This window comes from Diabrotica virgifera, chromosome 7 (genome assembly GCF_917563875.1).
Source record: "Diabrotica virgifera virgifera chromosome 7, PGI_DIABVI_V3a".
Lineage (NCBI taxonomy): Eukaryota > Metazoa > Arthropoda > Insecta > Coleoptera > Chrysomelidae > Diabrotica > Diabrotica virgifera.
Window position 1 is genome coordinate 109,414,637 of NC_065449.1, and position 26,233 is coordinate 109,440,869.

General features: G+C 34.5%; 2 protein-coding genes across 2 annotated transcripts in view; both read right to left on the bottom strand.

The window, feature by feature from the left end:
• The window catches only part of LOC126888338 (slowpoke-binding protein), a 461,995-nt gene that overhangs the window by 360,315 nt on the left and 75,447 nt on the right, over positions 1 to 26,233 (bottom strand). The window lies entirely within an intron of this gene.
• Positions 4,123 to 6,012, bottom strand: LOC126888337 (piggyBac transposable element-derived protein 4-like). The gene has a single exon (XM_050656492.1). The coding sequence runs from the start codon at positions 5,899 to 5,901 to the stop codon at positions 4,204 to 4,206; it is 1,698 nt and encodes a 565-aa protein (XP_050512449.1). The 5' UTR covers positions 5,902 to 6,012; the 3' UTR covers positions 4,123 to 4,203.

The following is a 26,233-nucleotide window of genomic DNA, read 5'->3' on the forward strand; positions in this document are numbered from 1 at the left end:
TCGCTTTTATATAACAAAAGTATTAACCTAAGATAAAAATCACTAATAACCTTTTATGTTTGTAATGATTCAAAAAACCTTAAAAAGCTTGTTAGATGCAAAAAAATAATTTTAGGAAAAACCCCTAATCTTTCCCCTCGCCTGGCAAGGTCTTATGCTCTTCAGAATCGCCTGTCATTGTACACATTTCTTCTAAATGACTTATTCAAACCATACTTAAATTTAAACCTTACAGGAGAAAGTTTATTTTACCCCTAAACTATGCACTTTTCGATTCACCTGGTAGATACACGTGCAGGTCTGATGCCTGCCAGGTCATGGTTTTTAGCCTTGGTGTGCTATGAATTATGACTATACAAATTTCTAGCCGTACAGGAAGACCGTTACTCGGAGGGTTCACTAGATCTTAAACTATTTCTGGACTTCCTTGTGTATTTGTTCTTTGAGGGGTTGGCGGAGATCGGCTTCTTAGTTTAATTCTAGATATTTATGTGGCTGTTTTTATTGTCTTTAGTTTGAGTTTCACGTGTGCTAGAACAAGGTTCTGGTTACTTGCTATGTCGATACTGTAGCGTTACTAGGGATGGCGGTTGTTGGCAAAACACCGGTTTTCTGTTATACCTGTTTTTTACTTACGGTTTAACCTGGTGGTTATAACCGGTTAAAAAAAATGAATATTCCAAAACCGGTGTTCGGTTCTTTTAACCAATAGCCAATACCTATTTTACAATGTTACATTTATATTGCACTTTAATCTGCGACACTTTATTCGAATCAATACCTATTATCGATATCAACCGATACATAAACGGTTCCGAATGGCTTGTAGAAGGGCATATCTGAATCCATTTCTCATAATATGTCCTAAATATTGTAGCCTTAGAGATTTGACGGTGGTCTCGGTTATTCTTCATTATAAGGACCTCCTCATTTACGACTCGTCAGTCCTCGAGATCTTAAGTATTTTCTGATATAGGAAAATATCAATGACTTACAATTTTCTGCACATGATACTTATATCATCAAGTTTAGTTTTCGATTAGGGATTAGGCGACTGAAAGAACCTCTAAAATCGGCAACACTGTTAGAGCTGTATAAGAATGAGCTGCGTTGCCACTGTAGAATAGACGAATGACTGAATAATTACCGCGCGACTCGGAGTGGGAAGCGGGGAAGAAGTGTTGCCATGTATTGTGTGTACCCCTATATCTAATTTATATACACGGTATTTTTTGCATATGCTGCTATTAAGACTGATTTACTGATGTGTGTTTTTTCTATCCTCAGACCTTTTTTAAATGTACTTAATATTTTGTGTAAATATGCCCCGATTATTAGTCGACAACAGTGATCTGCTTGTTTAACCCGGGAGTAGTCGCGCGTACTTCTGTAACGTGAATAGTCGCGTGTTAGATTCTATCTGAAAATATGAATTTAAATACGAATTTACAACAAATTTGTATTTCATAGTATTTTTATTTACTTGTTATGTTAGAAATATTATTTCTAACAATTATTAAAGCTAATTGACTCTCCCCAAAGCCATAAATTCCACAAAAAGAAGAAGAAGAAGAAAAAAATACCTACGCATTACTACACTCTTCCCCGAGTCACAAAATATTTCATCAAGTTATCGCGAAAAAGGATAAAATGTGAGATTCTATCTAACGGCGCGACTACGGGTTAAAATAGACTAAAATATTATAGACCTTTATATGTCATGTTCCCAGACTTTGCTTAAAATTTGCTTAACCATATACAGTTGCTCGATGGATAATCTTTCTTGTCTAAATCCTGCCTGATACTCTCCGATGATCTTCTATACGGGAAGTTGAAATCTATGATTAAGGATACTGGTAAATATTTTATATCCACAAAACACAGCACGGAGATTCCTCTATAGTTTTACGAAGGAATTTGTTTGTCTGTGGTCTCCATGTTCTTTTCATTACTTCCCTTCCTTCCGACTAATAATTCTACGGGTATTCCATCACATCTAGGGGCCCTGATATTTTTCTGCAGTTTGATGGCCTTTTCAACCTCTTTTATCGTTGGTGGTTTTGTTCATATCTTTCTTCTTCCATTTTTTCATGTTTTGTGTGTTCTACATAATCATTGTTAGAGTTTTCGGTCAGCAGTTTTAAAAAAATGTTTTCCAAGTTCCTTTAATTTGCATCATTAGAATGTAAAAATGTTTTACCAATGCTGTGAAAACCATTAACTCACTGTTTTCCGTCCATTTACGGAAATGAAGATATTACCGATGAGGAATGTTCAAATTATCACCCTGTATAAACATGCAGAAAGAATTTTAGTGTAGGTACATTTCTTTTAAAAACTACTAATCAATGTTTGGTCTGGTTTTTGCCTGTTCTGTTAAGTTTCTAATTTTTGTCGTGTTTTATTTGTCGTCTAATTAGTTTCATATAGATATAATTTTTTAAAGAACAATATCCAAGTAATTATCTTGTGGTGTATTGTGACAATATAATCAATTTATGTCAAATAGACTCTTTAATGGTTTTCCGTATTTGAATAATGGTATTTTATTTACAGAAAAGGATATTTATTATATTGATTTTTATAAATTTTATAAAATGTATAATGGAACTATTGAGCCCAAACGTGTATTATAAATATAATAATTTATCTTTTCATACATACATATAAACTAATTTACGTTGCCACAGGTTTAACAAACATTTTTTTTTTTCAATATTGGAATGTTTTTACAAACAATTCCACATAATAGAAGGTATTTACTTAATATAAAATTGGAACATGGAAGGTCAAGGAAGTTCGTCTTTGACCCCAAATTCAGAAAATATTTTTTTTTAAATATAGGGAATTTTGTTTATTACAAAATATGCGGGTATCTAGAATGACATTAAAGTCAAATAAAAAAATAATGAGTTTAAAATTGAAAATATTTTTGAATTTATTAAATAAAAACATACATTGGGGTCCAAATTTACCCCTCTTGGTCACGCGAAGGTTAACCAGACCTAAATTCAATTCTTACATTTAACTTGGCACAATGTGTAAATGCAAACATTACAGTTAATGTTAATAAATAGAAATATTTTTTTTCTTTTTAATTTACGTACCTCTAGAGAATTTTATTATTTTGTTTCGTTGTTACGTAGTTAACATTATTAATTTAAAAATAAAGAATTATATAAACTTTACCAAAACTATTTGATAGTCTTGGATAAAGTATAGTATTCTACTCGCATGTAATGAATGTTATTCACTTAAGTGATTTATGACACTCGCCTACGGCTCGTGTCATAAACTTCATACCTATGCGTGAATAACAGTCAGCATTATATTATGGTTGTTGAATATTATACTAATTTTTCATATTTTAATATATTAATACGAATTTAACCTTTACCAAAAAGTCATTTTTAAAGAAGGTAAACGTCTATTCATGAAATATAATGAGAGATGAGATGAGATATGAGAGTAATATGATCATGTTTGTAACATGAAAGTTATCGCAAGGAATATTAAAAGTGATTTTATCTACTCTACAGTGCGTCCATAAAGTAACGCATAAATTCATTATTTCGTAAACCAGCGACATTAATGAAAAATCCTGAAACGGGCCGATTTTTATTTTTAGATTCAGATTTTTTGGCATATATATCATACTAGTGACGTCATCTATCTGGGCGCGATGACGTAATCGATGATTTTTTTAAATGAGAATAGGGGTCATGTGATAGCTCATTCAAGGGTATTCAATGCTCTATTCACTAATATAAACATTAACCTAATTGTTTATACAAGGTGTTAAAAAAAAACATTTTATAATTAAAATAATTGAGACAACAAGAAGAATGTACGTAATTTATTTAATTCAAAATACGTTTTACTGTTGTCAGAAAACAGGAAAAAAATGTTTATTTGAGAAATAAATATTGTTTTTTGCTTAAATTTAATGTTAACCCTGCTGTCCCGTTCGTTTCAACTACACAAATGTACTGTTCGGGTCAATATGACCCACTATGGTTTACGCTCCTTAATTTTAATAAAATAAGCTAATGGTGCTAAACAAAATTTTATTAACAAAAAAATTATGATTAAATAAACAAAAATTATGTTGTTAATGTAAATTAAACTTTATTGACAAAAATAAAACGATGTTTTTTTCTTTCATTAACCAGAAAAGCCTGCTAATAATAATATTTACAAAATTTAGTTTAGTTTACAACTGGGACAGTAATAAAAAGAATGGTTTTTACAAATATGTTTGTGACATATAAAACATAAAATATTAGTCTTGTTATCACTTTTAGAGCAAAATTTACACCGTGCTCGTTTAGCAGGCGTAGTGGGATTGTCTATAGACGGTTCACTAGAATTTCCATCTTGTCTACTCGTTTCTGCCCTTGTCCTTTTTACCAATTCTTGTGAGTCTCTAGTTCTTGGTAAATTTTTCCTAGAAAGGATAAGTGGTTTCACCAGTGTTTTTCCCAATTCCTCAAGAAAAATTCGCCGTTTTGTCAGTTTATTTGTATTCCATTGAGGATTTATTGATGTCCATAAAATGAACGCATTGTAGGCAGAAATGTCCAGCATATTATAAAAGACAATCATAGGCCAGCGATTTGTCTTCCTCTTACATGTGTATGTACCAACAAGCTGATCTAGAGTATCCACAGCTCCTTTAGTCGAATTATAATCTAAAATAATTTGGGGCTTTTTGTCATTTCTGTCACTAATAGCCTTTCCACGATGCAAAGTACTCATAAGAACAACATTTTTGTTCTTTTTAGGAATATAGTTGACAACAGTGGTATCTTGCGTGAAGTAAAACGACGAACTATGAACTTCTTTATTCACGATTTGTGTTGGAAGCTCTGGTTTATTTTTTCTTATGGTACCCAGCATTGTAATTTTTCTTTTTAGAAGAAACTGTCCTAAATTGTAAGATGTAAAAAAGTTATCACAAGTAATATTTTGGCCCTTCAAATCACTGCTCAAGTCGCACACCACACGCATTCCCTGATTTCGTTCTGGCGCAGCACCTGCTTCCTTTCCTGTGTATATCTGCAATTTTATAGCATAAGAAGTGTTACTGTCACATAAAACCCAAATTTTGATGCCATATTTCGCTGGCTTGCTTGGAATGTACTGTTTGAAGGGACAGCGGCCTCTAAAAGCAACTAATTGCTCGTCGATGGTAACATTTTCATCAGGATTAAAAAATTTTGGTAGATTTTCTACCCATTTTTCCCAAATTTCACGTATTGCAGCTAGTTTATCACAACGTCTCCTATCCTGTCTAGTAGCCTTATTATCAAAACGTATTACCTGTGAAATTTTTGTAAATACTTCTAGGGACATTGTTGCTCGAAATATACTACGACCCGTTTCTTCATTCCACAAACTTTTCGTTGATTCACCATGGGACTTAAAAACTCCAGCTAACAACAAAAGACCAAGGTATGCTTGAAAAACAATTTTATCCAAGTCTTTCCAGTCGGTTCCAAAAACGCGTTGTCCTTCCAAGTTGGTCATACTAATAATTTGGTTTGCAACTATGTCAGAAAAGAGCACGTCAAATGAATTTTGAATATCGAAAATTCGTGCACATGCGTACCTTGTAACTCCTGGAGTATTATTTATAACATTGGATGCAGAAAACCGACCGCCTTGATTAGGCGGATCGAGCGACCACTGTATATTACCATCTTTGGAAGGAACTGCTACAGAAGGTTCTACAGGATGTTGTACGTATAATGGAATAACAGAATCATCACTACTATCTTCCTCACTCTCACTACTTGTGTGGTTTTCTGTTTCTGATATAGATTCATCACTCTCTGATGCGTTCGCGAGCTCGCGAAGCTCATTCTCGGTTAGCGCTCTTCGATGCGACATTATCAGCATAAACAAATAGACTGAAATGAAAAATAATGAAATACATAACAACTGAATGGGCTTGGCCTGTGGCTTTGCATATCACTCCTACCACTTGTCTATCACGCCCACATTCTTCTACGTGACGTGCCCTTCAACCTGATATGGTCCAGCTGTATTACAAATTTTTTACAAGTTCTAGCTTGCAGAAACCTGTGTAGACGTGCCTGACTAACAAACAATGTTAGAAAATAAAAAATACTACCAACGAAACATACATGCACGGGTAATTCTTAACGGTTTCAATACGCGGGTCATATTGACCCGAACATACCATGGGTAACAATTTAATTTTTATCAAAAAAATCAGGAAGTTGATTTTTTATCTCATATGCAATTGAAAGACTTCATATTAGGTAATAAAGTCACGGAACAACAAAGCGTTACGCCGCGTAATAACTTGAAAAATAATAAATAAATTTTTTTTTGGGTCAAATAGACCCGAACGGGACAGCAGGGTTAAAGCTGCCACCCACCTGTCGCTTGGCAGTTTGAACATTTCGTTTAGGCGAAAATCAATGTTTATTTGTTAAATAAAATTTTTTTCTGTTTACTTACAGTAGTAAAATGTATTTTGAATTAAATAATTACATAATATTCTTCTTTTTGTCTCACTTATTTTAATTAAAAAAATGTTTTTTGAACACACTGTGCAAATAATTATGTTAATGTTTATATTAGTGGATAGAGAATTGAATACCCTTTCAAATGAGCTATCATATTTAAAATTTAAAATCATCTATTTAAAAAATCATCGATTACGTCATCACGCCTAGATATATGTCGTCACTAGTACGATATATATGCCAAAAAACCGTAATTTAAAGCTAAAAATCGACCTATTTGGGGAATTTTCCTTAATGTAACCGGTTTACGAAATAACGAATTTATGCGTTACTTTATGGACGCACTGTACCTATGTCATATTATAGTCCAACTAATGAAGCTTAAAATAGGACAAAACCTCGCAATTTTTACAGAATGGATCGATTTGCTTGAAAATTTGAGAATAAGTAGTGGATAGTCCAAGGATCAAAATCTATACGATGCCGAAAGGCGCTTTTACCATGGAGGTGGTTGCCACCATGCCACCCCATCTCGGTAGTGGAAATTTTTTATTATATTTTGACCGCAAGAGTTGGTAAAAACATTCATTATAAGCAAAAAACGTTATATACAATTTTTGATAAAATTAATAGTTGTTGATCTATTCGCTATCGAAAGTGTTAGTTTTATATCGAAAAAATTAATGTTTTTAATCAGTTTTTTGCTAATAACTCAAAAAGCTGTCGTTTTATCACAACAACTTTACTTAACAAAAATGTACCTTTTGAAAAAATAAACATAACCGTTTTTTTATTTTCTTTAAGACCAATAGTAATCGAGCTATATTTTATTATATGTTGGCTCTTCTTCGTCAAATGCTAAATTGTAGTTTCAAAATAAAAAGGACGGAAAACCATGCATTTTTCGAGGATAACTTGTTGAAACTAAACTAAAATATTTAAAAATACCTATGTATCTCCAGAAATAAAAAAAATCTCCAGCTAAAAAAATTAAGTGACTTATAATGAAAAGAATGCCAGTCCCTATTTTTTTCAGCAAAAAAGTGATCGTAACCAACCCTCTAATCACCACCCTAATTAAAATTTGTCATTGACCTGATTTAGTTTTCTTGATTTATGTTTTGTTAGTAGGTTCGAGAAGTTTGATCGAATGATTAGTTTTTAAAAAAATGGAGTTAAAAGCGAATAACGAGTTTTTGTAGTTTGGTAAAAAATGCCCTTTTCTTCAGTATAGAAAGATTAGCATCAGAAATATGAAAAAATATTTAAATATCAAATTGTAGCTTACGTAATTCCCAAGAAATTGTTTTGCGAAAATTCTTTTGCAGCACAAAATTGAGTGAGTGAATGAAAACTAAAACTTGTAATATCATGCAAAAACGACCTTTACCAAACCTTTCAATGCCACCTCTTTTTGTGACTATGAAATTTAATAGGATTTAATATTAATAGCCTTATAGGTCTTGTAAAAACCTAGAAAATTCTTTTTAGCGAACTTTCTAAGACAAAAAAATAAAAAAGTTACAGTTAAAAAATCAATATATTTTTTTGAAAAAAAAAAATGAGAAATCCAATTGAAAGCATATTAATGTAAGTTAGCGGTGTTTTTAGTCAGTGGCCTTATTTATTTTTCTTTATTTATGTATTAGTAATAGATTCTAGAAGTTTGACTGTCTTAGAATGAATAATTTTTAAAAAACTGAAGTTTAAAGCGAATAACGAATGTTTGCAATTTGGTAAAAAATGCCATTTCCTTCAGAATAGAAAAATTAGCATCAGAGATACGAAAATATGTTTTAATAGGAAATTGTAGGTTATTTAATTCCCAAGAACTTGGTTTCATAAAACCATCGACAAACATTGATTTTTAGATATAAAACTAACACTTTAGATAGCGAATAAATCAAAAACTATTAATTTGATCAAAAAAATGTATAGAACATTTTTTGCTTAGAATGAATATTTTTATTAACTTTTGCAGTCAAAATATAATAAAAAATTTTCACCCCCATGGTAAAAGCGCCTGTCGGCATCCATTTGATTTTGATCCATGGATTATCCACTACTTATTCTCAAATATTCAAGCAAATTGATCCATTCTGTAAAAATTGCGAGGTAAAAAGCTTTGGTTCCTGGACAATTATGTATAAGTTTTTAATTTGTGAAAATTGTCCTTATATATAGTAATGCATGAAGGGTTTAAAGTGTGCGTGAAGTAACAATGTATTTTAAATTGGATTTACTTTTTCGCACTGTTTTTGGCACACTTTCATATACCTAATCAAATATCTTTAACTTTCGCGTTGTCATGGTGATGACATAATGAGAAATAAATTACAACAAAAGTATTGACAGTTTTGGTGGTTTGAAAGAAGTTAAAATTTTTAAATGTCAAAGTTCTAAAAATTGTGGAATAGAAATGAATTCCAGTCACGAAGAGTTACAGTTTTTTTATTTGTTTACCGTAGATAAAATATTGTATTAAAATGTGCGTGAAGCACTTTTTGCGAACTTACGCGATGTATAGCACTCGTCCCGCTGTCGCTCGTGCTCTAAACATCGCGTGCGTTCGCAAAAAACAAACTTCGCGAACTATTTCATAAATAACTATTTCAACATCGATACGAATGTATTATAGTTTGGCTATATAGTGGAATAAAATGTTCGTTACTATGCAGAAAATGTATCAGTTTTTCATCCATTAAATTAAAACTATTCATCAAAGTTATCAATTGCAAAATATTATGTTGAACTTTCCGTCCGTAGGAGATCGTGATAGACTTTTTCTAAATAGGAATTGAGTATCTTAGTTTATTTTTTCCTACGTTTCATTTTATGCATAACCTACAGTTAGTATGATACAATTGATCCAAAGATGGCATAACCCAGACATCCAAAGTGAAAGTTATGCTCCAACACCAAATTGTTCTATATGGTCCACATATTGTTCAGTAAAAAGTAACACCATTTTGAGCGTCCGGTTTGGGGGGGGAGATGGGAAAGAAATCGGTAAATTAGTAGTTTTTTTTTAAGTTTTTCGTCAATATTTCTAAAACTATGCTTTTAGCGTAAACAATGTTCCATACAAAAATGTTCTACATAAAATTTAAAACAAAGCAGGTCCTATACATATTTGTTATAAAATCAACGGTTCCTGAGTTACGGAGGGTAAAAAGTGGAGGTTTTCGATACTTTTTAAATTATTTGGGCAATTGACGAAAATTTTTAGTGGTGAGGTTAACGTTTCTTCAAGGGCTTATAACTAACATACCATGGGCCACTGAAATAGCAAATCTTATTTACAAAACGCAATCCTGTTAAAGAAAATTTCTTTCATCAGTAATAAAATTATAAATTGCCCAAAAAATATAAACAGTATCGAAAACCTCCACTTTTCACCCTCCGTAACTCTGGAACCGTTGATTTTATAACAATTATGTTTAGAACCTTTTTTGTTTTAAATTTTATGTAGAACATTTTTGAATGGAACTTCGTTTACGCTAAAGCATAGTTTTAGAAATATTGACGAAAAACCTAAAAAAGCTACTAATTTACCGACTTCTCTCCCATCTCTTCCCAAACTGGACCCTCAAAATGGTGACCTCAAACTTTTTACTGAACAATATGTTGACCATAATATGACCATATAGAACAATTTGGTGTTGGAGGAAAACTTTTACTTTGGATGTTTGGGTTAGGCCTTTTTTTGGACAAATTATATTATACTACCTCCGTAACTTTGGAACCGTTTATTTTAGAAGGATTATGCATCGGGCCTTTTTTATTTAAAATTTAATGTAGAATATTTTTGTACAGAAGGTTGATCATGCTAAACCGCATAGTTTTAGAAATATTGACGAAAAACGAAAAAACTACTAATTTACGGATTTCTCCCCCATCTCCCCCCCCCCCCCCCAAACCCGACTCAAAAAGGTGTAACTTTTTCCGAACATTATGTGGACCATACAGAATAATTTGGTGTTGGCGAATAACTTTCACTTTGGATGTCTGGGTTTGGGTCTAGTTTGTTTTTATTTTTTAATGGCTTTGGCTTAGCCAATTAGCCAGACTATTTGTTTTTTTGTATGGTATTACAATAACAATTAATTTATACATCTAAGCCTACTTATAATCTAAATTTACAGTGTGTTATAATATTCGTTGGTACATTTTTCAATTTTGTGTGATATGTTTACAATTATTTTTAATTTTATTACCTAAGCCTATTTAAAATTTAAATTTACAGGACGTCACATATTTGTAAAGACGTTTTAACGTCTGCCTATTATTTGAAAAAATAATTTCATTTAAATTAGTAGGTAAAGTGCAATTTAGATCAACTAACTCTTCATACATTATTTTAATATTTTGTCTGTACTGCCCACACTCCAATATGAGGTGCTGTAGATCACCAATTCCACCACAGGCGCAATATGGGTTATCACTGATATTATTCTATTTAATGTTTTTACAAATGACCTATTGGACTCATTTTTAAACCATCTCTCATTGGGAATTAGTGGTTGGCAATTTCTAAAATTTATTCCCGTTGTACTTTGGTTGTACAAACGTTGCCAATTTTTTTTTGCAATTGTCTTTACTGATATTATCTAAGTATATCGGTTACGGGTAGAAGTATGTTGTTTATGTTTCGTTTGGTTAATGCTGCAGATTTAGCAAATTTGTGGACTTCTTCATTTCCTAATATTCCAGAATGTCCTCTAACCCAACATAACAAATGATAATTGAACTGCCCGAGAAAGTAATATCATAATATAGGCTCTTAATTTCTATCTCAATGTGGGTCTAGTTATACCATACTAAGTTTAAATAAATTCCTTATTTTTGGTAAATTTTCAAGTTTTTGATACTTCGCTTATGTTTATTATATCGTTTTGTTTTAATATATTTTAATAATAAGTCTATGTTCATATTTATTAAGGATATCACTACAACCTATTTTTTGTGGCAAAAATTCATTAAAAATATATATTTTTTTAATTTGCTTAATTCTAGATTTTGATCTCGAAAGTACAAGGAGATTAAAAATATCCTGTACTAACATATCCTTGAGCCTATTTTGTAATTAACTACAATATATGCAACAAAAGTTTACAGAAAATCAACCCACACCAACAGATATTTAAATTACTACTCAAAATATAACGCAAAAATCAAAACGAGAATTATCAAATTATTATAGATGATGATAAAGCCCAAAACGCCTGCTGTAATAAAAATGCACTTAAGGAAGCAAAACTTGCTAACATAGGTTTCACAAGATTGAAAAAAGGAAACCAAAAACACCACAAGCAACTCAAAAATGCTTACAAGAAAAGTTTTAAAGATGACAACAATACCATAATGATAATGGCTTATTGGAAAAATTAATATGGAAAAGAAGTGAGTATATCTTGTGCGTAACTGAAACCACAAGATTCGGCAGATTACCGATATACAAACATGCCTGAGGCAATGAGCTCAGAGTACAATGGAAGCATGCATCAATAGTCATGAAAGAAACAAACATAACAAGAAAAATTAAAAGGAGTAGCTTTCATCTTACTAACGAAAGAAAATGTATAGCAAATCTGTTACGAATTAAGAGGATCGGTACGTATTTTCGGCTGCAATGCTATTCAAATGAGGATTCATTTTTTTCGAATCCTGAGAAAACTAATAAGTATTTTTGAAAAACTTAAACGTAGAATGAAAGATTACGTTATTAGCGAGGGCCGAAAATCCCTGAGAACTTCTATAATGTTTATTTTAATAAGTTACAGGAGTGAAAAACTAAGAGAAAATGTAGTGTGATTTTTAATTACAAATATCTCATTCGAAAGAAACTTCTTACATATTCTAAGGGACTTTCGGTCGTCGATAATAATTTAGTCTTTTATTTTGTGTTTAAATTTTTAAAAAATCTTTATTAGTTTTTTCAGGATTCGAAAAAAATGGACACCATGTCCGTGGAAATCGAACATTCGCTATCTTTGTCATACAAAGCACTCATTCGAATATAATGTTATGACAAGACTCAAGACAGTGACAAGTAGAGATGTGTTCGACCCGCTATTTTGATATAGCAGTTCATTCTGCTACTGCTTTTTAACGCTTTTACGATGATAATAAAATCAATCAAAGAGTTTTTTATTAAATAGTATTGATAGTGTATTTGAAAAATAATAATTGATTTAAGGTGTACAATTAATAAAAAGTTATTTATTGTTTATATCTAATTTATGTAAAATCCCAGTATTTAAGTCATTAAAGTTCAAATAAAAGTATTATTTTATAAGAGTTTGTTCCGATAACCTTAAATAGGTACGAGTTTAGCTATAGAGTAAAGTGCCCATGGTGGCATAAAATGTAGTAAATGCTAATGCTTCAAGTACGTACTACATTTTTGAAGATTTCACTACAAAAGGCATTTGCTTTTCTCCGTAGTATTTGCTACTGTTTACCAGCCTACATAGAAGAATGTACTACGCTTTTGAAATATGTGCTTGTTTAGTAGTATTTTGCTTCAGTTTAAGTGAAGTTGGTGGGTGGACGTCTTCGGCGTAGGTATTTTTTTGTTACAATATGGCAGCATTTATGAATGTGTGTCATAGAAAAATTTACAAACTAAGAAGAAGATTCTTAATTTTTGGGGTAATTCTTTTATCAAATAAAATTTAATAATTGTGAAGAAGATTAACAAATAACAATTGTTCATTTTTATCCTCGCGTAACTCTTTTGTCGCTTCGGATCTGAGTCACTCATTTTTACTCATGAACAATTCTAATAATTTGGTTCGTAAAAATGTGAATTCACAAATCACAAGCACATGGAAAACTAATTCCATCACGATTGGTGTAATGCAAACACGGCTGGCGCTACGCTTTGTAGTAGATACTTCTGGTCAGTAGTAGGTACTTCTGTTGTGTAGTAAGCTCTTCTTAACAAAAGCACCTACTTTTATGTAAAAGAAAATGCTACAAAGTAGTGACTATTTGCTGAAGCAACAGCATCTACTACGTTTTATGCATTCCGCCCATTTTCTTGAGTGAATTATTAAATGTTGACTTCATATTTTAATAAAGATGATTTTAAGATCTTATAATTAAAGGCTTCGCTTTTTACGGAGAGTTTTAACGCTTTTTTTTTCTCGAAAAAAAAATAATAAAACGATATTTTCGGCCCCTTTTCCTAAGTGACTTCTCTATTGTGGTTGGCGGTCAATATGGTAAATTTCTCTCTATTCTGGGCTTGATGAAGTTTACCGATATATTTTATAGATCATATTTTCACTATAAATTTAAAATTATTTTGAAAAATACAAAAGTAATTAATTTGATTTATGTAAAAAAGTACTTACTTCAATTGCGGTTACGTGAAAGAGCGCTTCTTAGCTGGTGTTTCTAGGAACATCATCTAAGAGCGAACGTCGCCTTTTGCTTTATTATAATTATTACTGTTTGTCTAGTTTGTATTTTTTTTGAAAAAAAGCAATAAAGTCATCCAGATTTAGCCATACGGCTCACACTCCCTCTAAGGGGAAAATTGACTCATCCCAGATACCTACGGTATCAAAAGGATTGAGCTCTGGTGGGACTCTTTCCGTGTTATCGAGCCCTAGGTGACTTGGAATGCAGGTGTATCTCCCAGAAATTTTCGTACGCATCTGGCCGTCGCGAGTAGTACAGCTTTCTGCATGGTCTTATAAAGATGTTCATTCAGACCCAGCTTTTTTATGCTTTCGAGGAGGGTCTTCGGAATGACTCCAGTAGTAGAAATAATAATCGGTATCGTCTGGGTACTTTGCATTCTCCATTGCCTTCGTATTTTAATTTCTAGATCTCTGTATTTGGCGATCTTTTCAGTAAATTTACTACGTAGATTATTGTTGTTAGGTATCGCCACATCAATTAGTGTTGTTTGTCTTGTTAATTTATTAACTAGTACGAGATCTGGTCTATTATGTGCCACTGTTTGGTCTGTGAGCACAGTGCGGTCCCAGTATAGCTTGTAGTTGCCATCCTCAAGCATACTCTCAGGGACGTATTGATAATACGGGAGATGGTCTGTTTGGAGAAGTCCCAGCTTGATAGCTATCTCTTGATGAAGGATTTTTCCCACTGCATCATGCCGTTCCTTGTATTCAGTTGCAGCAAATGCCTGGCAGCCCCCTGTAAGATGTTGGATGGTTTCTTGGGCTTGACATCCATATCGGCATCTGTCGTTTTGAACCTGAGGGTCTTTGATGATATATTTCAGGTAATTTCTGGTTGGTATAACCTGATCCTGAATGGCCAGTAATGACCCCTCCGTTTCAGGGAACATCTTTCCTGATGTCAACTAGTAGTTCGACGCTATATTGTCGACATAATCTTGGCTGATCTCATTGGGATGTCGCCCGTGCAGAGGTTTACCCATCCAGGCGCGCACTTTTTCGTCCTTAGTAAGGTGGTTTATGCGCAGTTCTGCTTCCCACAGTTTGATCGGTGTTGTGTCATCTACTGCGCAGATAGCGCGATGTAGAGTAGATGTCTCAGCCTGCATCTGAAAATAAGTTCTTAAATTAGCAATTTGTTTATCTAATTGCTCACCTATATCCATAAGTCCTCTTCCTCCTAGATTCCGTGGTAATGTTGTTCTTTCTACTGCACTTTTAGGATGGTGTTTTTGTGCTTTTGTGAGGTGTGTTCGTACTTTTCGCTGTAGAGCTTCTATATCTGTTTTTGTCCACTTAACAATACCAAATGAGTAGCTAAGCGCAGAACATGCGTAGGTGTTTAGTGCCTTAAACAAATTTCTACTGTTAAGGTGTGAGCGAAGCAGCTGTTTTACCCTTCATATAAACTCAGTAGTTATCTCTGTTTTCATTTGTTTATGGTCAATTTTCCGCGCTTGCTTTACTCCAAGATATTTATACATATCGTTTTCACCCATGGCCTCGATGTTCTGGCCATTTTGCATATCGAATCCTCCGGGCTGTACTTTTCCTCTGACTATATTTAAAATACGGCACTTGTCTAGTCCAAAGTGCATACTAATATCATTAGAAAAAGTTTCTACAGTTTTTAGCATCTCGTCGAGTTGGTTTCGAGTGGAAGCCATTAATTTCAAATCATCCATGTACAATAAATGATTAAGCTTCGCCACCACATTGTTGTTATTTTTAATGCTAAAACCTGCATCTGTGGAGTTCAATAGCTGAGATAGTGGGTTCACAGCTAGGCAGAACCACAGAGGACTCAACGAATCTCCTTGAAACAGGCCCCGGCTGATTGCGATATTTTCAGTTTCGATGTTATTTTCACCAGGTATTTGAAGGTGAATTCTAGTTTTCCACTCTGTCATTATATGTTGTAAAAAGGTCACTATATTATCATCGACTTTATATATTCTCAATATATCTATAAGCCATTCATGCGGCTCTGAATCAAAGGCCTTCTTGTAATCAATAAAAGCAGTAAATAGGTTCCTCTTTTTGGAATATGCTTGATTAGAAATGACTGAGTCGATGATAAGTTGTTCTTTGCAACCCATGGAACCCTTAGCGCATCCTTTCTGTTGAGGCTCTATGATATTGTTCAGAGTACAGTGTTGGTAGATACGCCGGGCTACACAGGATGTGACCAATTTATACAAAGTTGGAAGACAAGTAATTGGGCGGTATTTTGCTGTATCTTGGGTGTTATTTTGATCCTTCTGTATTAAATAAGTGGTTCCCTGAGTTAGGAATGATGGTATATCCTGCGGATTAGAAATAACATAATTAATTAGTGTCGATAAGCATTCATGAGCACTCCAAAACTTCTTGAGCCAAAAGTTTTGAACTCCGTCTGGTCCAGGAGATTTCCAGTTATGAAGCTCTTTGATGATATTTGAGACTTCTTCAGTGTTGAAGGGTTCGTAGAGAGTAGTGGTGTAGTGTTGGCAGTTCTGTGCCGTATCTTCTATCCATCCAGCATTGTTGTTAAGAGCAGCTGGTGTGGAAAGTTGATTTCCCCAGAACTCATGAATTTCTTCCTGGCTTGGATAAGGCTTATCGAGATTTTCTACGGTGGAATTGAGTTTCCGATAGAACGCCTTCTCAGCAGTCTCAAAAAGGGCATTGTCGGATTTTCGGTTGTTACTCACTTTGTACCTTCTTAGTCGTCCTGAATAAACTGAGAGTCTTTGTTTTAATGTATCCAGGCACTGTTGGGCTGTGTTGTTTTTTGGATCGTATCTTGAGTGTCTTGCAGTATTCCGTATTATTTCTTCAGCTCTCCTGATGACTCTTGTATTTCTTACACCTCGTATATATTCTGTGACTTGACCAATATCCCTACGCAGCAATCCAACCTTTCCGAGCAGTCTTTTTTCCCAGGGTGCAATTCTGCTACCAGTCCTTCCGTTATTAGTACCCTGTCGTGTTCTGATCTTAATGCCCATTACATTAGCAATTGCTGTTGCTGCACAGTAGATTAGCATGTGCAGATACTCTAATGTGTGGGCTTCTACGACATAATTGGGTAGGATTTCAGTGTTCACAATTTGTAACAGCACACCTAGTCTCTTACAAGAGTTTATTCGTGGTAGCGGTGGTCTGCTAAGTGGGTTTGTTCCATTAAACTCTTGTACAGCACGTGCCATTTCGCTTACTAGGTTATCATGTAGCTCGTTATTTTCCTGCTCTCTATTGTCAGGTTGAGTTTCTTGTATGGCAAGCTCAGGAATCTGCTCATGCACTTCATTTGGGACTTGATCTTCAATTACAACATCTTTATGAATCTCCCGTTCGACTTCGCTTCTGATGATATTGCGTCTAGTCTCTGGGATAAGGTTGTTTCTTATAATTACCCGGTATTGGTCTGATACTCGTTGCTCCGATACTTGAATATCTGGGTACGTCCTGCAAAATTCGGCATACAGCTGTTGTCGGTAGCCGATTGTTTCTTGACCGAGGTTTGTCACCTTGTAGTAGAAGCGCAAAATGTTCTCATTTATGGACACAGTCCATTTCATGCGCTGCCTCGGTCGTCCCGCTTGAGTGAGCGCCGGCTGATGATCCAGCGCAGCACCTTCGGCGGGTGGAGCTCTTGTTGTTGTTTGGCTCGCTTGTGGTTGTGGTTGGGCTGTAGCTGATTGTATGACAGGGGCCCGCCTCCTCAACACCCTGCCACCGACGTCCCGCATGCTGTCACGTCCAGCTCCGGCTCCAGACGTGCCCTGGCGATCCCCAGGCAGCGATCCTAAACATAAACGATAATTCTCCATATTAATGGGTGTGCATTTTATACCTACTGCCAGGTGTCAGTTTTTGTTCCACGGCAAGTATCCCTGCTACTCTCTGGGTATTGGCGCTACGAATACCCAGAAAGCATCCCCCATTCGCAGGGGGCCGCGCCTGATAGAAGAACTGACAAAAAACTCCCACAGGATATAAAGTCATTATTATTATTATTATCCAGATTTAGCCATACGGCTCACACTCCCGCTGAGGGGAAAATTGACTCATCCCAGATACCTACGGTATCAAAAGGATTGAGCTCTGGTGGGACTCTTTCCGTGTTATCGAGCCCTAGATGACTTGGAATGCAGGTGTATCTCCCAAAAATTTTCTTACACTTCTGGCCGTCGCAAGTAGTACAGCTTTCTGCATGGTCTTATAAATATGTTCATTGAGACCCAGCTTTTTTATGCTTTCGAGGAGGGTCTTCGGAATGACTCCAGTAGTAGATATAACAATAGGTATCGTCTGGGTACTTTGCATTCTCCATTGTCTCCGTATTTGAATTTCCAGATCTCTATACTTGGCGATCTTTTCAGTAAATTTACTACGTAGATTATTGTTGTTAGGTATCGCCACATCAATTAGTGTTGTTTGTCTTGTTAATTTATTAACTAGTACGAGATCTGGTCTATTATGTGCCACTGTTTGGTCTGTGAGCACACTGCGGTCCCAGTATAGCTTGTAGTTGCCATCCTCAAGCATACTCTCAGGGACGTATTGATAATATGGGAGATGGTCCGTTTGGAGAAGTCCCAGCTTGTTAGCTATCTCTTGATGAAGGATTTTTCCCACTGCGTCATGCCGTTCCTTGTATTCAGTTGCAGCAAATGCCTGGCAGCCCCCTGTAATATGTTGGATGGTTTCTTGGGTTTGACATCCATATCGGCATCTGTCGTTTTGAACCTGAGGGTCTTTGACGATATATTTCAGGTAATTTCTGGTTGGTATAACCTGATCCTGAATGGCCAGTAATGAACCCTCCGTTTCAGGGAACATCTTTCCTGATGTCAACCAATAGTTCGACGCTTTATTGTCGACATAGTCTTGGCTGACCTCATTGGGATGTCGCCCGTGCAGAGGTTTACCCATCCAGGTGCGCAGTTTTTCGTCCTTAGTAAGGTGGTTTATGCGCATTTCTGGTTCCCTCAGTTTGATCGGTGTTGTGTCATCTACTGCGCAAATTGCGCGGTGTAGAGTAGATATCTCAGCCTGCATCTGAAAATAAGTTCTTAAATTAGCAATTTGTTTATCTAATTGCTCACCTATATCCATAAGTCCTCTTCCTCCTAAATACCGGGGTAATGTTGTTCGTTCTACTGCACTTTTAGGGTGGTGTTTTTGTGCCTTTGTGAGGTGTGTTCGTACTTTTCGCTGAAGATTTTCTATATCCGTTTTTGTCCACTTAACAATACCAAATGAATAGCTAAGCGCGGAACAAGCGTAGGTGTTTAGTGCCTTAAACAAATTTTTACTGTTAAGCTGTGAACGAAGCAGCTGTTTTACCCTTCTTATAAACTCAGTAGTTATCTCAGTTTTCATTTGCTTATGGTCAATTTTCCGCGCCTGTTTTACTCCAACATATTTATACATATCGTTGTCGCCCATGGCCTCGATGTTCTGGCCATTTTGCATATCGAATCCACCGGGCTGTACCTTTCCTCTGACTATATTCAAAACACGGCACTTGTCTAGACCGAACTGCATACTAATATCATTAGAGAATGTTACTACAGTTTTTAGCATCTCTTCTAGTTGTTCTCGAGTGGAAGCCATTAATTTCAAACCATCCATATACAACAGATGATTGAGCTTCGCTACCACAGTATTATTGCTCTTAATGCTAAAACCTGAGTCAGTGGAGTTTAATAGCTGGGAAAGGGGGTTCGAAGCTAAACAGAACCACAGTGGACTCAACGAGTCTTTTTGAAACAGGCCCCGGTTGATTGCGATATTTTCGGTTTCAATATTTTTTTCACCAGGTATTTGGAGGTGAATTTTAGTCTTCCAATCTCTCATTATATGCCTTAAAAAGGTCACTATGTTATCATCGACTTTGTATATTTTCAAAATATCTATTAGCCATTCATGCGGTACTGAATCAAAGGCCTTTTTATAGTCAATAAAAGCAGTATAAAGGTTCCTTTTTTTAGTGAATGCCTGGTTAGAAATGACTGAATCGATGATAAGCTGTTCTTTGCAACCCATGGAACTCTTAGCGCATCCTTTCTGTTGAGGCTCTATGATATCGTTTAGAGCACAGTGTTGGTAGATACGCCGGGTTACACAGGATGTGACCAATTTATACAAAGTTGGAAGACAAGTAATTGGGCGGTACTTGGATGGATCATGGGTGTTATTTTGATCCTTGGGTATTAAATAAGTAGTTCCCTGAGTTAGAAATGATGGTAATTCCTGCGGATTAGAAATAACATGATTAATTAATGTTGATAAGCACTCATGAATACTCCAAAACTTTTTAAGCCAGAAGTTCTGAACTCCGTCTGATCCAGGAAATTTCCAGTTATGAAGCTCTTTGATGACATTTGAGACTTCTTCAGTCGTGAAGGGTTCGTAGTTAGCAGTGACGTAGTGGTGACAGTTGTGCGTCGTATCTTCTATCCAGCCAGCATTGTTGTTAAAAGCAGCTGGCGTGGAAAGTTGATTTCCCCAAAACTCATGAATTTCTTCTTGGCTTGGGTAAGACTTGTCGACACTTTCTACGGTGGAATTGAGTTTTCGGTAAAACGCCTTCTCAGAGTTCTCAAAAAGTGCATTGTCACATTTTCGGTTGTTACTAACTTTATACCTTCTTAATCGTCCTGAATAGACGGAGAGTTTTTGTTTTCATGTATCCAGACACTGTTGGGCTGTGTTATTTTCTGGATCGTATCTCGAGTGTCTTGAAGTGCTCCGCATTATTTCTTCAGCTCTCTTAATGACTTTTCTACTTGTTACACCTCTTATATATTCTGTGACTTGACCAATATCCCTACGCAGTAATTCAATTTTTCCGAGAAGTCTTTTTTCCCATGTTGCAATTCTGTTACCAGTCTTTCCGTTATTAGTACCCCGTCGTGTTCTGATCTTAACGCCCATTACATTGGCAATTGCTGTTGCTGCACAGTAGATTAGCATATGCAGATATTCCAATGTGTGGGCTTCTACGACATAATTGGGTAGGACTTCAGTGTTCACAATTTGTAACAGCGCACTGTAACAACTAGCTGATGATTTTCTGTTGGAGTGAATGAAAAGGGAGTGGTAAACTCCAACAGAAGTAGTAAAAAGAAGAAGATCTACTTAATGTAGCCAAAGGACAAAAATGTGTGGCTTCTCCGTTGAAGAAGCTGGAGTAACTAAAATACAACTTTGTAGTAGTATTTGTATGGAAGGATGCCAAGACAAAGAATATCGAATTGATACAGGACTAGAGATGAGAAATCATTAATAGATAGATATAACTTGAATGGCTAGCTAAATATGTATGAGAAGGGCCACTTGACACTCAAGGAAGGATTCGGCCAATTTGCACGGCTATTTTTGGCCAGACAATAGATTAAAGGAAGTGACAATGATGGCTCGAAAAGAAGATATGAAGATAATGTTCAGAAAATAGATAGAGTAAATATAATAATATACTGAAAATAGAATGAATTTTTGGGCGCCAGAAGAAGGATAACTAGGTTAACGCTCTTCCAGGTATTCTACGCTGCTATAGAGTATGTTAAATTTGTAGTACAAGTATGTGAAAAGTTATTAAAGATTATTAAATTATAAAATATACTACTAAAAATAAAGGAGTAATAAGAAAAAAAAAATCACAATAAATGTATATTTATTGAATGTAACTACTAGATCTTTTTAACAATCTCTGAGTTAGGACAAGTAACTAGTGTGTAACTCTAACATGACAGGAAAAAGTGATACTAGTGAAAGTCAATTACAAAATCATCATACAACTATGATCTAAGAATACTCTTTATAAGGTTAGAAAAACTGACTACGGGTACCTCTAATACAGGAAGTACAACTTACAACTAGGTTAGTAGAACCCTCACCAAATAATAATTGTACGTTTATAATACGTACACCTTAATTAAATACTACCTGATACTATATATAACATATAAATACCTCACTGTGAGTGGGACAGGCACAAGCCTTATTGAATAAATAAACCTACGAGTGGATACACAGATCCTTTTCCTAACTCGTGGTTTATAATAGTAATAATAACAAGTGAAACCAAAAACTAATCTGAGGGATTAGAATCCAGAAGTTCATATGAATTTAATAAATTAAAGTTAAAGTTAAATAAAGTTAATAAGTTAAAGTTAAGTAAAGTTAATAAGTTCAAGTTAAATAAAGTTAATAATTACAATTTTGACTAATATGTGAAGTTAATTTTTAAAAATTTAATTAAACATATACTAAAATAATGGAATGAGTTTAAATAATTATACAAAAGTGGAACACAGCCTAAAAATAATCAAGATAAGAGTACCGACTACTATTATCAGGGAAAATATCTGAGCTCAGAAATTTATACCTTTATAGATTGCAGAGTGTTGGGGAACGCTATCAATTAAATATTATGTTGTAAAGAAAAAAAAACCTATAAAAAATATAAAGCAGGAAAAATGTGTATGCAATTGAACTATAAAAAAAAATGTACTAAATATCACAAAACCAGTCTGTCTTTAATAAGAGCACAGTAAATGTTCCCAAACAAACCACTCTTTCCTAATCTTGAAGTTGATGTAATGAGCACCCAAGGGTGCTAACTCTCGCTAGCAGCTGTCCTGCTGGAGGTACAGGAGAGGAAGACTGGTAGAAAGCAGCTGAAGGTACTCAAAACTGTTGGAAAGCAGCTGGAGGTACTCAAAAAAAAGAAAATGTGGAAATAATCCAGGCTGGTCGCCTATTGATTGTTTCTCTCTGTGTGGTCTGGCCTTGGTGTTGTTGTAGGGTGGCTTTAAGATTTCATGGTAGGTGCTAAAAAAAACACAGTGTGGTGTTACTACCAATCTACCAATGTCAAAAAAAAGAAGCAAGAGATACGAGGAGGTGTTTTTATTCCTATGGGAATAAGAAGAAATAGGTCATTAAGTCCAAAAACTTGAATGACTAGACAGCTTGACCTTTTATCAGGTTGCTATCAGATGACCTTGGTCAAATAACACAAGTAATTTCCAATTGAAATACAAAATATAATTACTGTGAAAGAATATTTTATTATAATATATACACCGGTATATAGATATATTATACAAGGATGAAATATAGTAAGACTAAGCGATGGATACTTATTTGTTCATCGTTCAAAAGATAGGAGTTCTGTAGACTTGAAAGGAATATAAAAAATGGAGTTTAAATTAGCTCTATTTTCCAACTGGAAGCACAAATTAACAACGAATATTGAATTATCTCTAGATGAGTTTGATCCATGAAAATAAAACATAAAAACCATGAAAATAGACTATGTGAAACTTAGTTAGCAAATGTCAAGGACTTCCAAAATGGCTGAATAAAATACTTAATAAAATGTGTATTTACCGGGGTAGAACTCATTGGATATAGTATGCTCTAAAATTCTTCAAATCCACTGCTGCTGGATAACTTCACTATACTTTTATTGTAATATTTAATCAATTTGGAACTGAGAATTAGAGGTGAATAATTGAGTCTAATGACCCCGCACACTACGATTCAGACCGAACACTCGAGAAACAATGGCAATCCAAGGCTCACGTTCACAGCTGAATCCTTCGTACCCCTCTACTAAGCATTGGCTGTCAAAGTGGGGAAACCAATGTTGCCACGTTTTAAATGTGACGTCATCAAGCATTTAAAAATTCTGAGATGGGTTTAAGTTCTATTTGAATAAACATTGAAAGAAAATAATTCTGAAAATAATTAAATAATATTTTGGATAGTTAAATAATATCTTCCCATCAATAATCGATTCTATAAGGGGCGGAACGTCACATTCCCTTTCAACCACCAGAAAAAAAATTTTATTTAAAAATTTTTTTTTTTTTTTTTTTTTCAAAATATTAAACTAGAGTAGTAGTGCTTAGTGTATCATTCCCCGTTGATTCGCAAGATTACAAATAATCACCACTAATAATCAAGGGAAAGTAGGATGGTCACTGCAGCAAATAACGGAAATTGCAAAATATGACCCGAAGTCCTAGTAAAAGTGCTAAAGATGAGACATAATTTATAATGACAAATAAGTGTCGAATTGGCAGTAAATCCAAAGTTGAACTATCCATGGACATCAGATTTATAAGGAGTATATCCAAGGACGAACAACCAGGCAAAGGTGAGAGCCAATTCATACCATAACGCAAGTACATATACTAAAGTCACCAATGAAATCAATAACTATAATAAGTGAAGAATCAAACACTCAATCCTAAATTGGACTAGCAATGGACACCAGATTCGTAATAGCATATCCAGAGAAGAACAACTAGGAATATTTATAGAATAATTTTCACCAATACCAACTAATATAAATAGTGAACATACCAAAGGAATGCAAACACATTAACCAAAATAAATGTGGAATCAGACACTCAATCCAAAGTCAGACTATCAATGGACAACAGATTCACAAAAGCATATCCAATGAAGAACGACCAGGAAGATTTATGGACCAATTCACATCCATACTAAATCATATAAATAAATTAGGTTTACGTACACCCACATCCGGTAATACGAACCTATACAACCAAATAAACAAAATAAGTGAAGAATCGGACACTTAATCCAAAATCGGACTAGCAATGGACACCAGATTTATAGGAGCATATCCAAAGAAGAACGATCAGGAAGATTTATGGACCAATTCTCACTAATACTAAATAACTAACTAAATTAGCTCTAGATCTACCCTCATCCGGTAATATGAGCCTATCGAAACTAAATAGTAAAAATAAAGGATGAACTTATAAGTTCTATGACTCCATGGTAAATACAAAATATGACGGGAACGAGCTCCCAATCTTTCATAAGACTGTATATTCATGTGAACATACATAGGATTATCCAGGAGATATTCCTGAATCTAAGCAACAATTAATGCCTAAGGAAAGAAGAGGGAATCTACTAAAAAGAAAATCAATAATTTGTCCCAGTGGGTTAATCACTAACATTACGACTCTACGTCTATGGAAAGTCAAGCATCTATATACTATGAACTAAGAGACATAAAATAAGCAAACTAGACTTCCCTATTATCGTGTGAAAATGTGCCTGGAATATTTGGAACAATTGCACAAGAATGGTTAGGAAGTGTTGTACACCACTTCCCAACCAGAAATATTATCATGGATAAACATCTGCCTACTCTGACAAGAAAGACATGGATTACGAAATCGGATAGCAGTGATCAGTTGCTGAACTTCGAACCCACGTATTCACCAACTTTGAGCATTAACAGACTAGTTCATAAGAAGAAATATGAAGGACTCAAGAATTCATTTATAAATCAAAATTCCAAATTCATTCCAGAATCATCCTGTGGAGGAAGTAAGAATCCGAATTAATATAAAGTATTTAAGGTACCTGTGACAAATATCAATAAAGTAACCCAATAACAAATTAACAACCACAACTTCTTTCCAATATGGCAAATCCAATGACATGATATAAAAACAATAAAAAAAAATAATAGGTATGTAATCAAATATCCAAGATATAACACATAATCTAAGATATGGTAGTGTAACATAGCTCCATCTATATTAAGCAAGAATACTTGTATGAGCCCACACATCCAAATATCTTAATATATAATAATCAACAGCCCTTTTATTCTGAGAGGTTGAGTACAAACCTAAGAGTACAAGTGGAGGTTATTAACTTGGTAATACTACTGGCTGGATTAGTATTTGAGAATATTTGTCGATAATGACTCAAATGCAATCTATAATACAAAAAAATAATAATAAACTCATACAAGCGGTATTACACAAGAATTCGGTACCTAATAACTAATACGTGAGAAATCATCAAGCCATGCCGAAGGATAAAAATTGCTATGGTCAGGCATTATCTGGTGATTAACAATTTAAACTAAAATACTATACCATAATAAAACTAATTAAAGGCAAACACAGGAAGATATTAGCTTAAACAACCCTGTTAAGCTAATCTTCTTCCGATGAAGTTGAAGAATCCACATCGTCCATGGTGTTGTCAGGCAGTAAATCCTTTACATGAAATTGACCAATTCGCTTATTAGTCGAATTGTCCTTTAATTCATAAATCAAAGGAGATATTACCCTTGAGACAGTACATGGGACATATTTCTGGCAAAACTTTGCAGAAATGGCATCACCCTTATTGGATTTGACAAAATTGCGCTTTAAGACTCGATCACCAACAAAGAATCGCAGATCTCGTTTCCTCAAATTATAGTGCTGCTGGTTCCTTAGGTAAGAAGTTTTTAACTTC

Excerpts from the sequence above, each read along its gene's own strand:
- LOC126888337 (XM_050656492.1), bottom strand. The coding sequence starts at position 5,901 with ATGCTGATAATGTCGCATCGAAGAGCGCTAACCGAGAATGAGCTTCGC.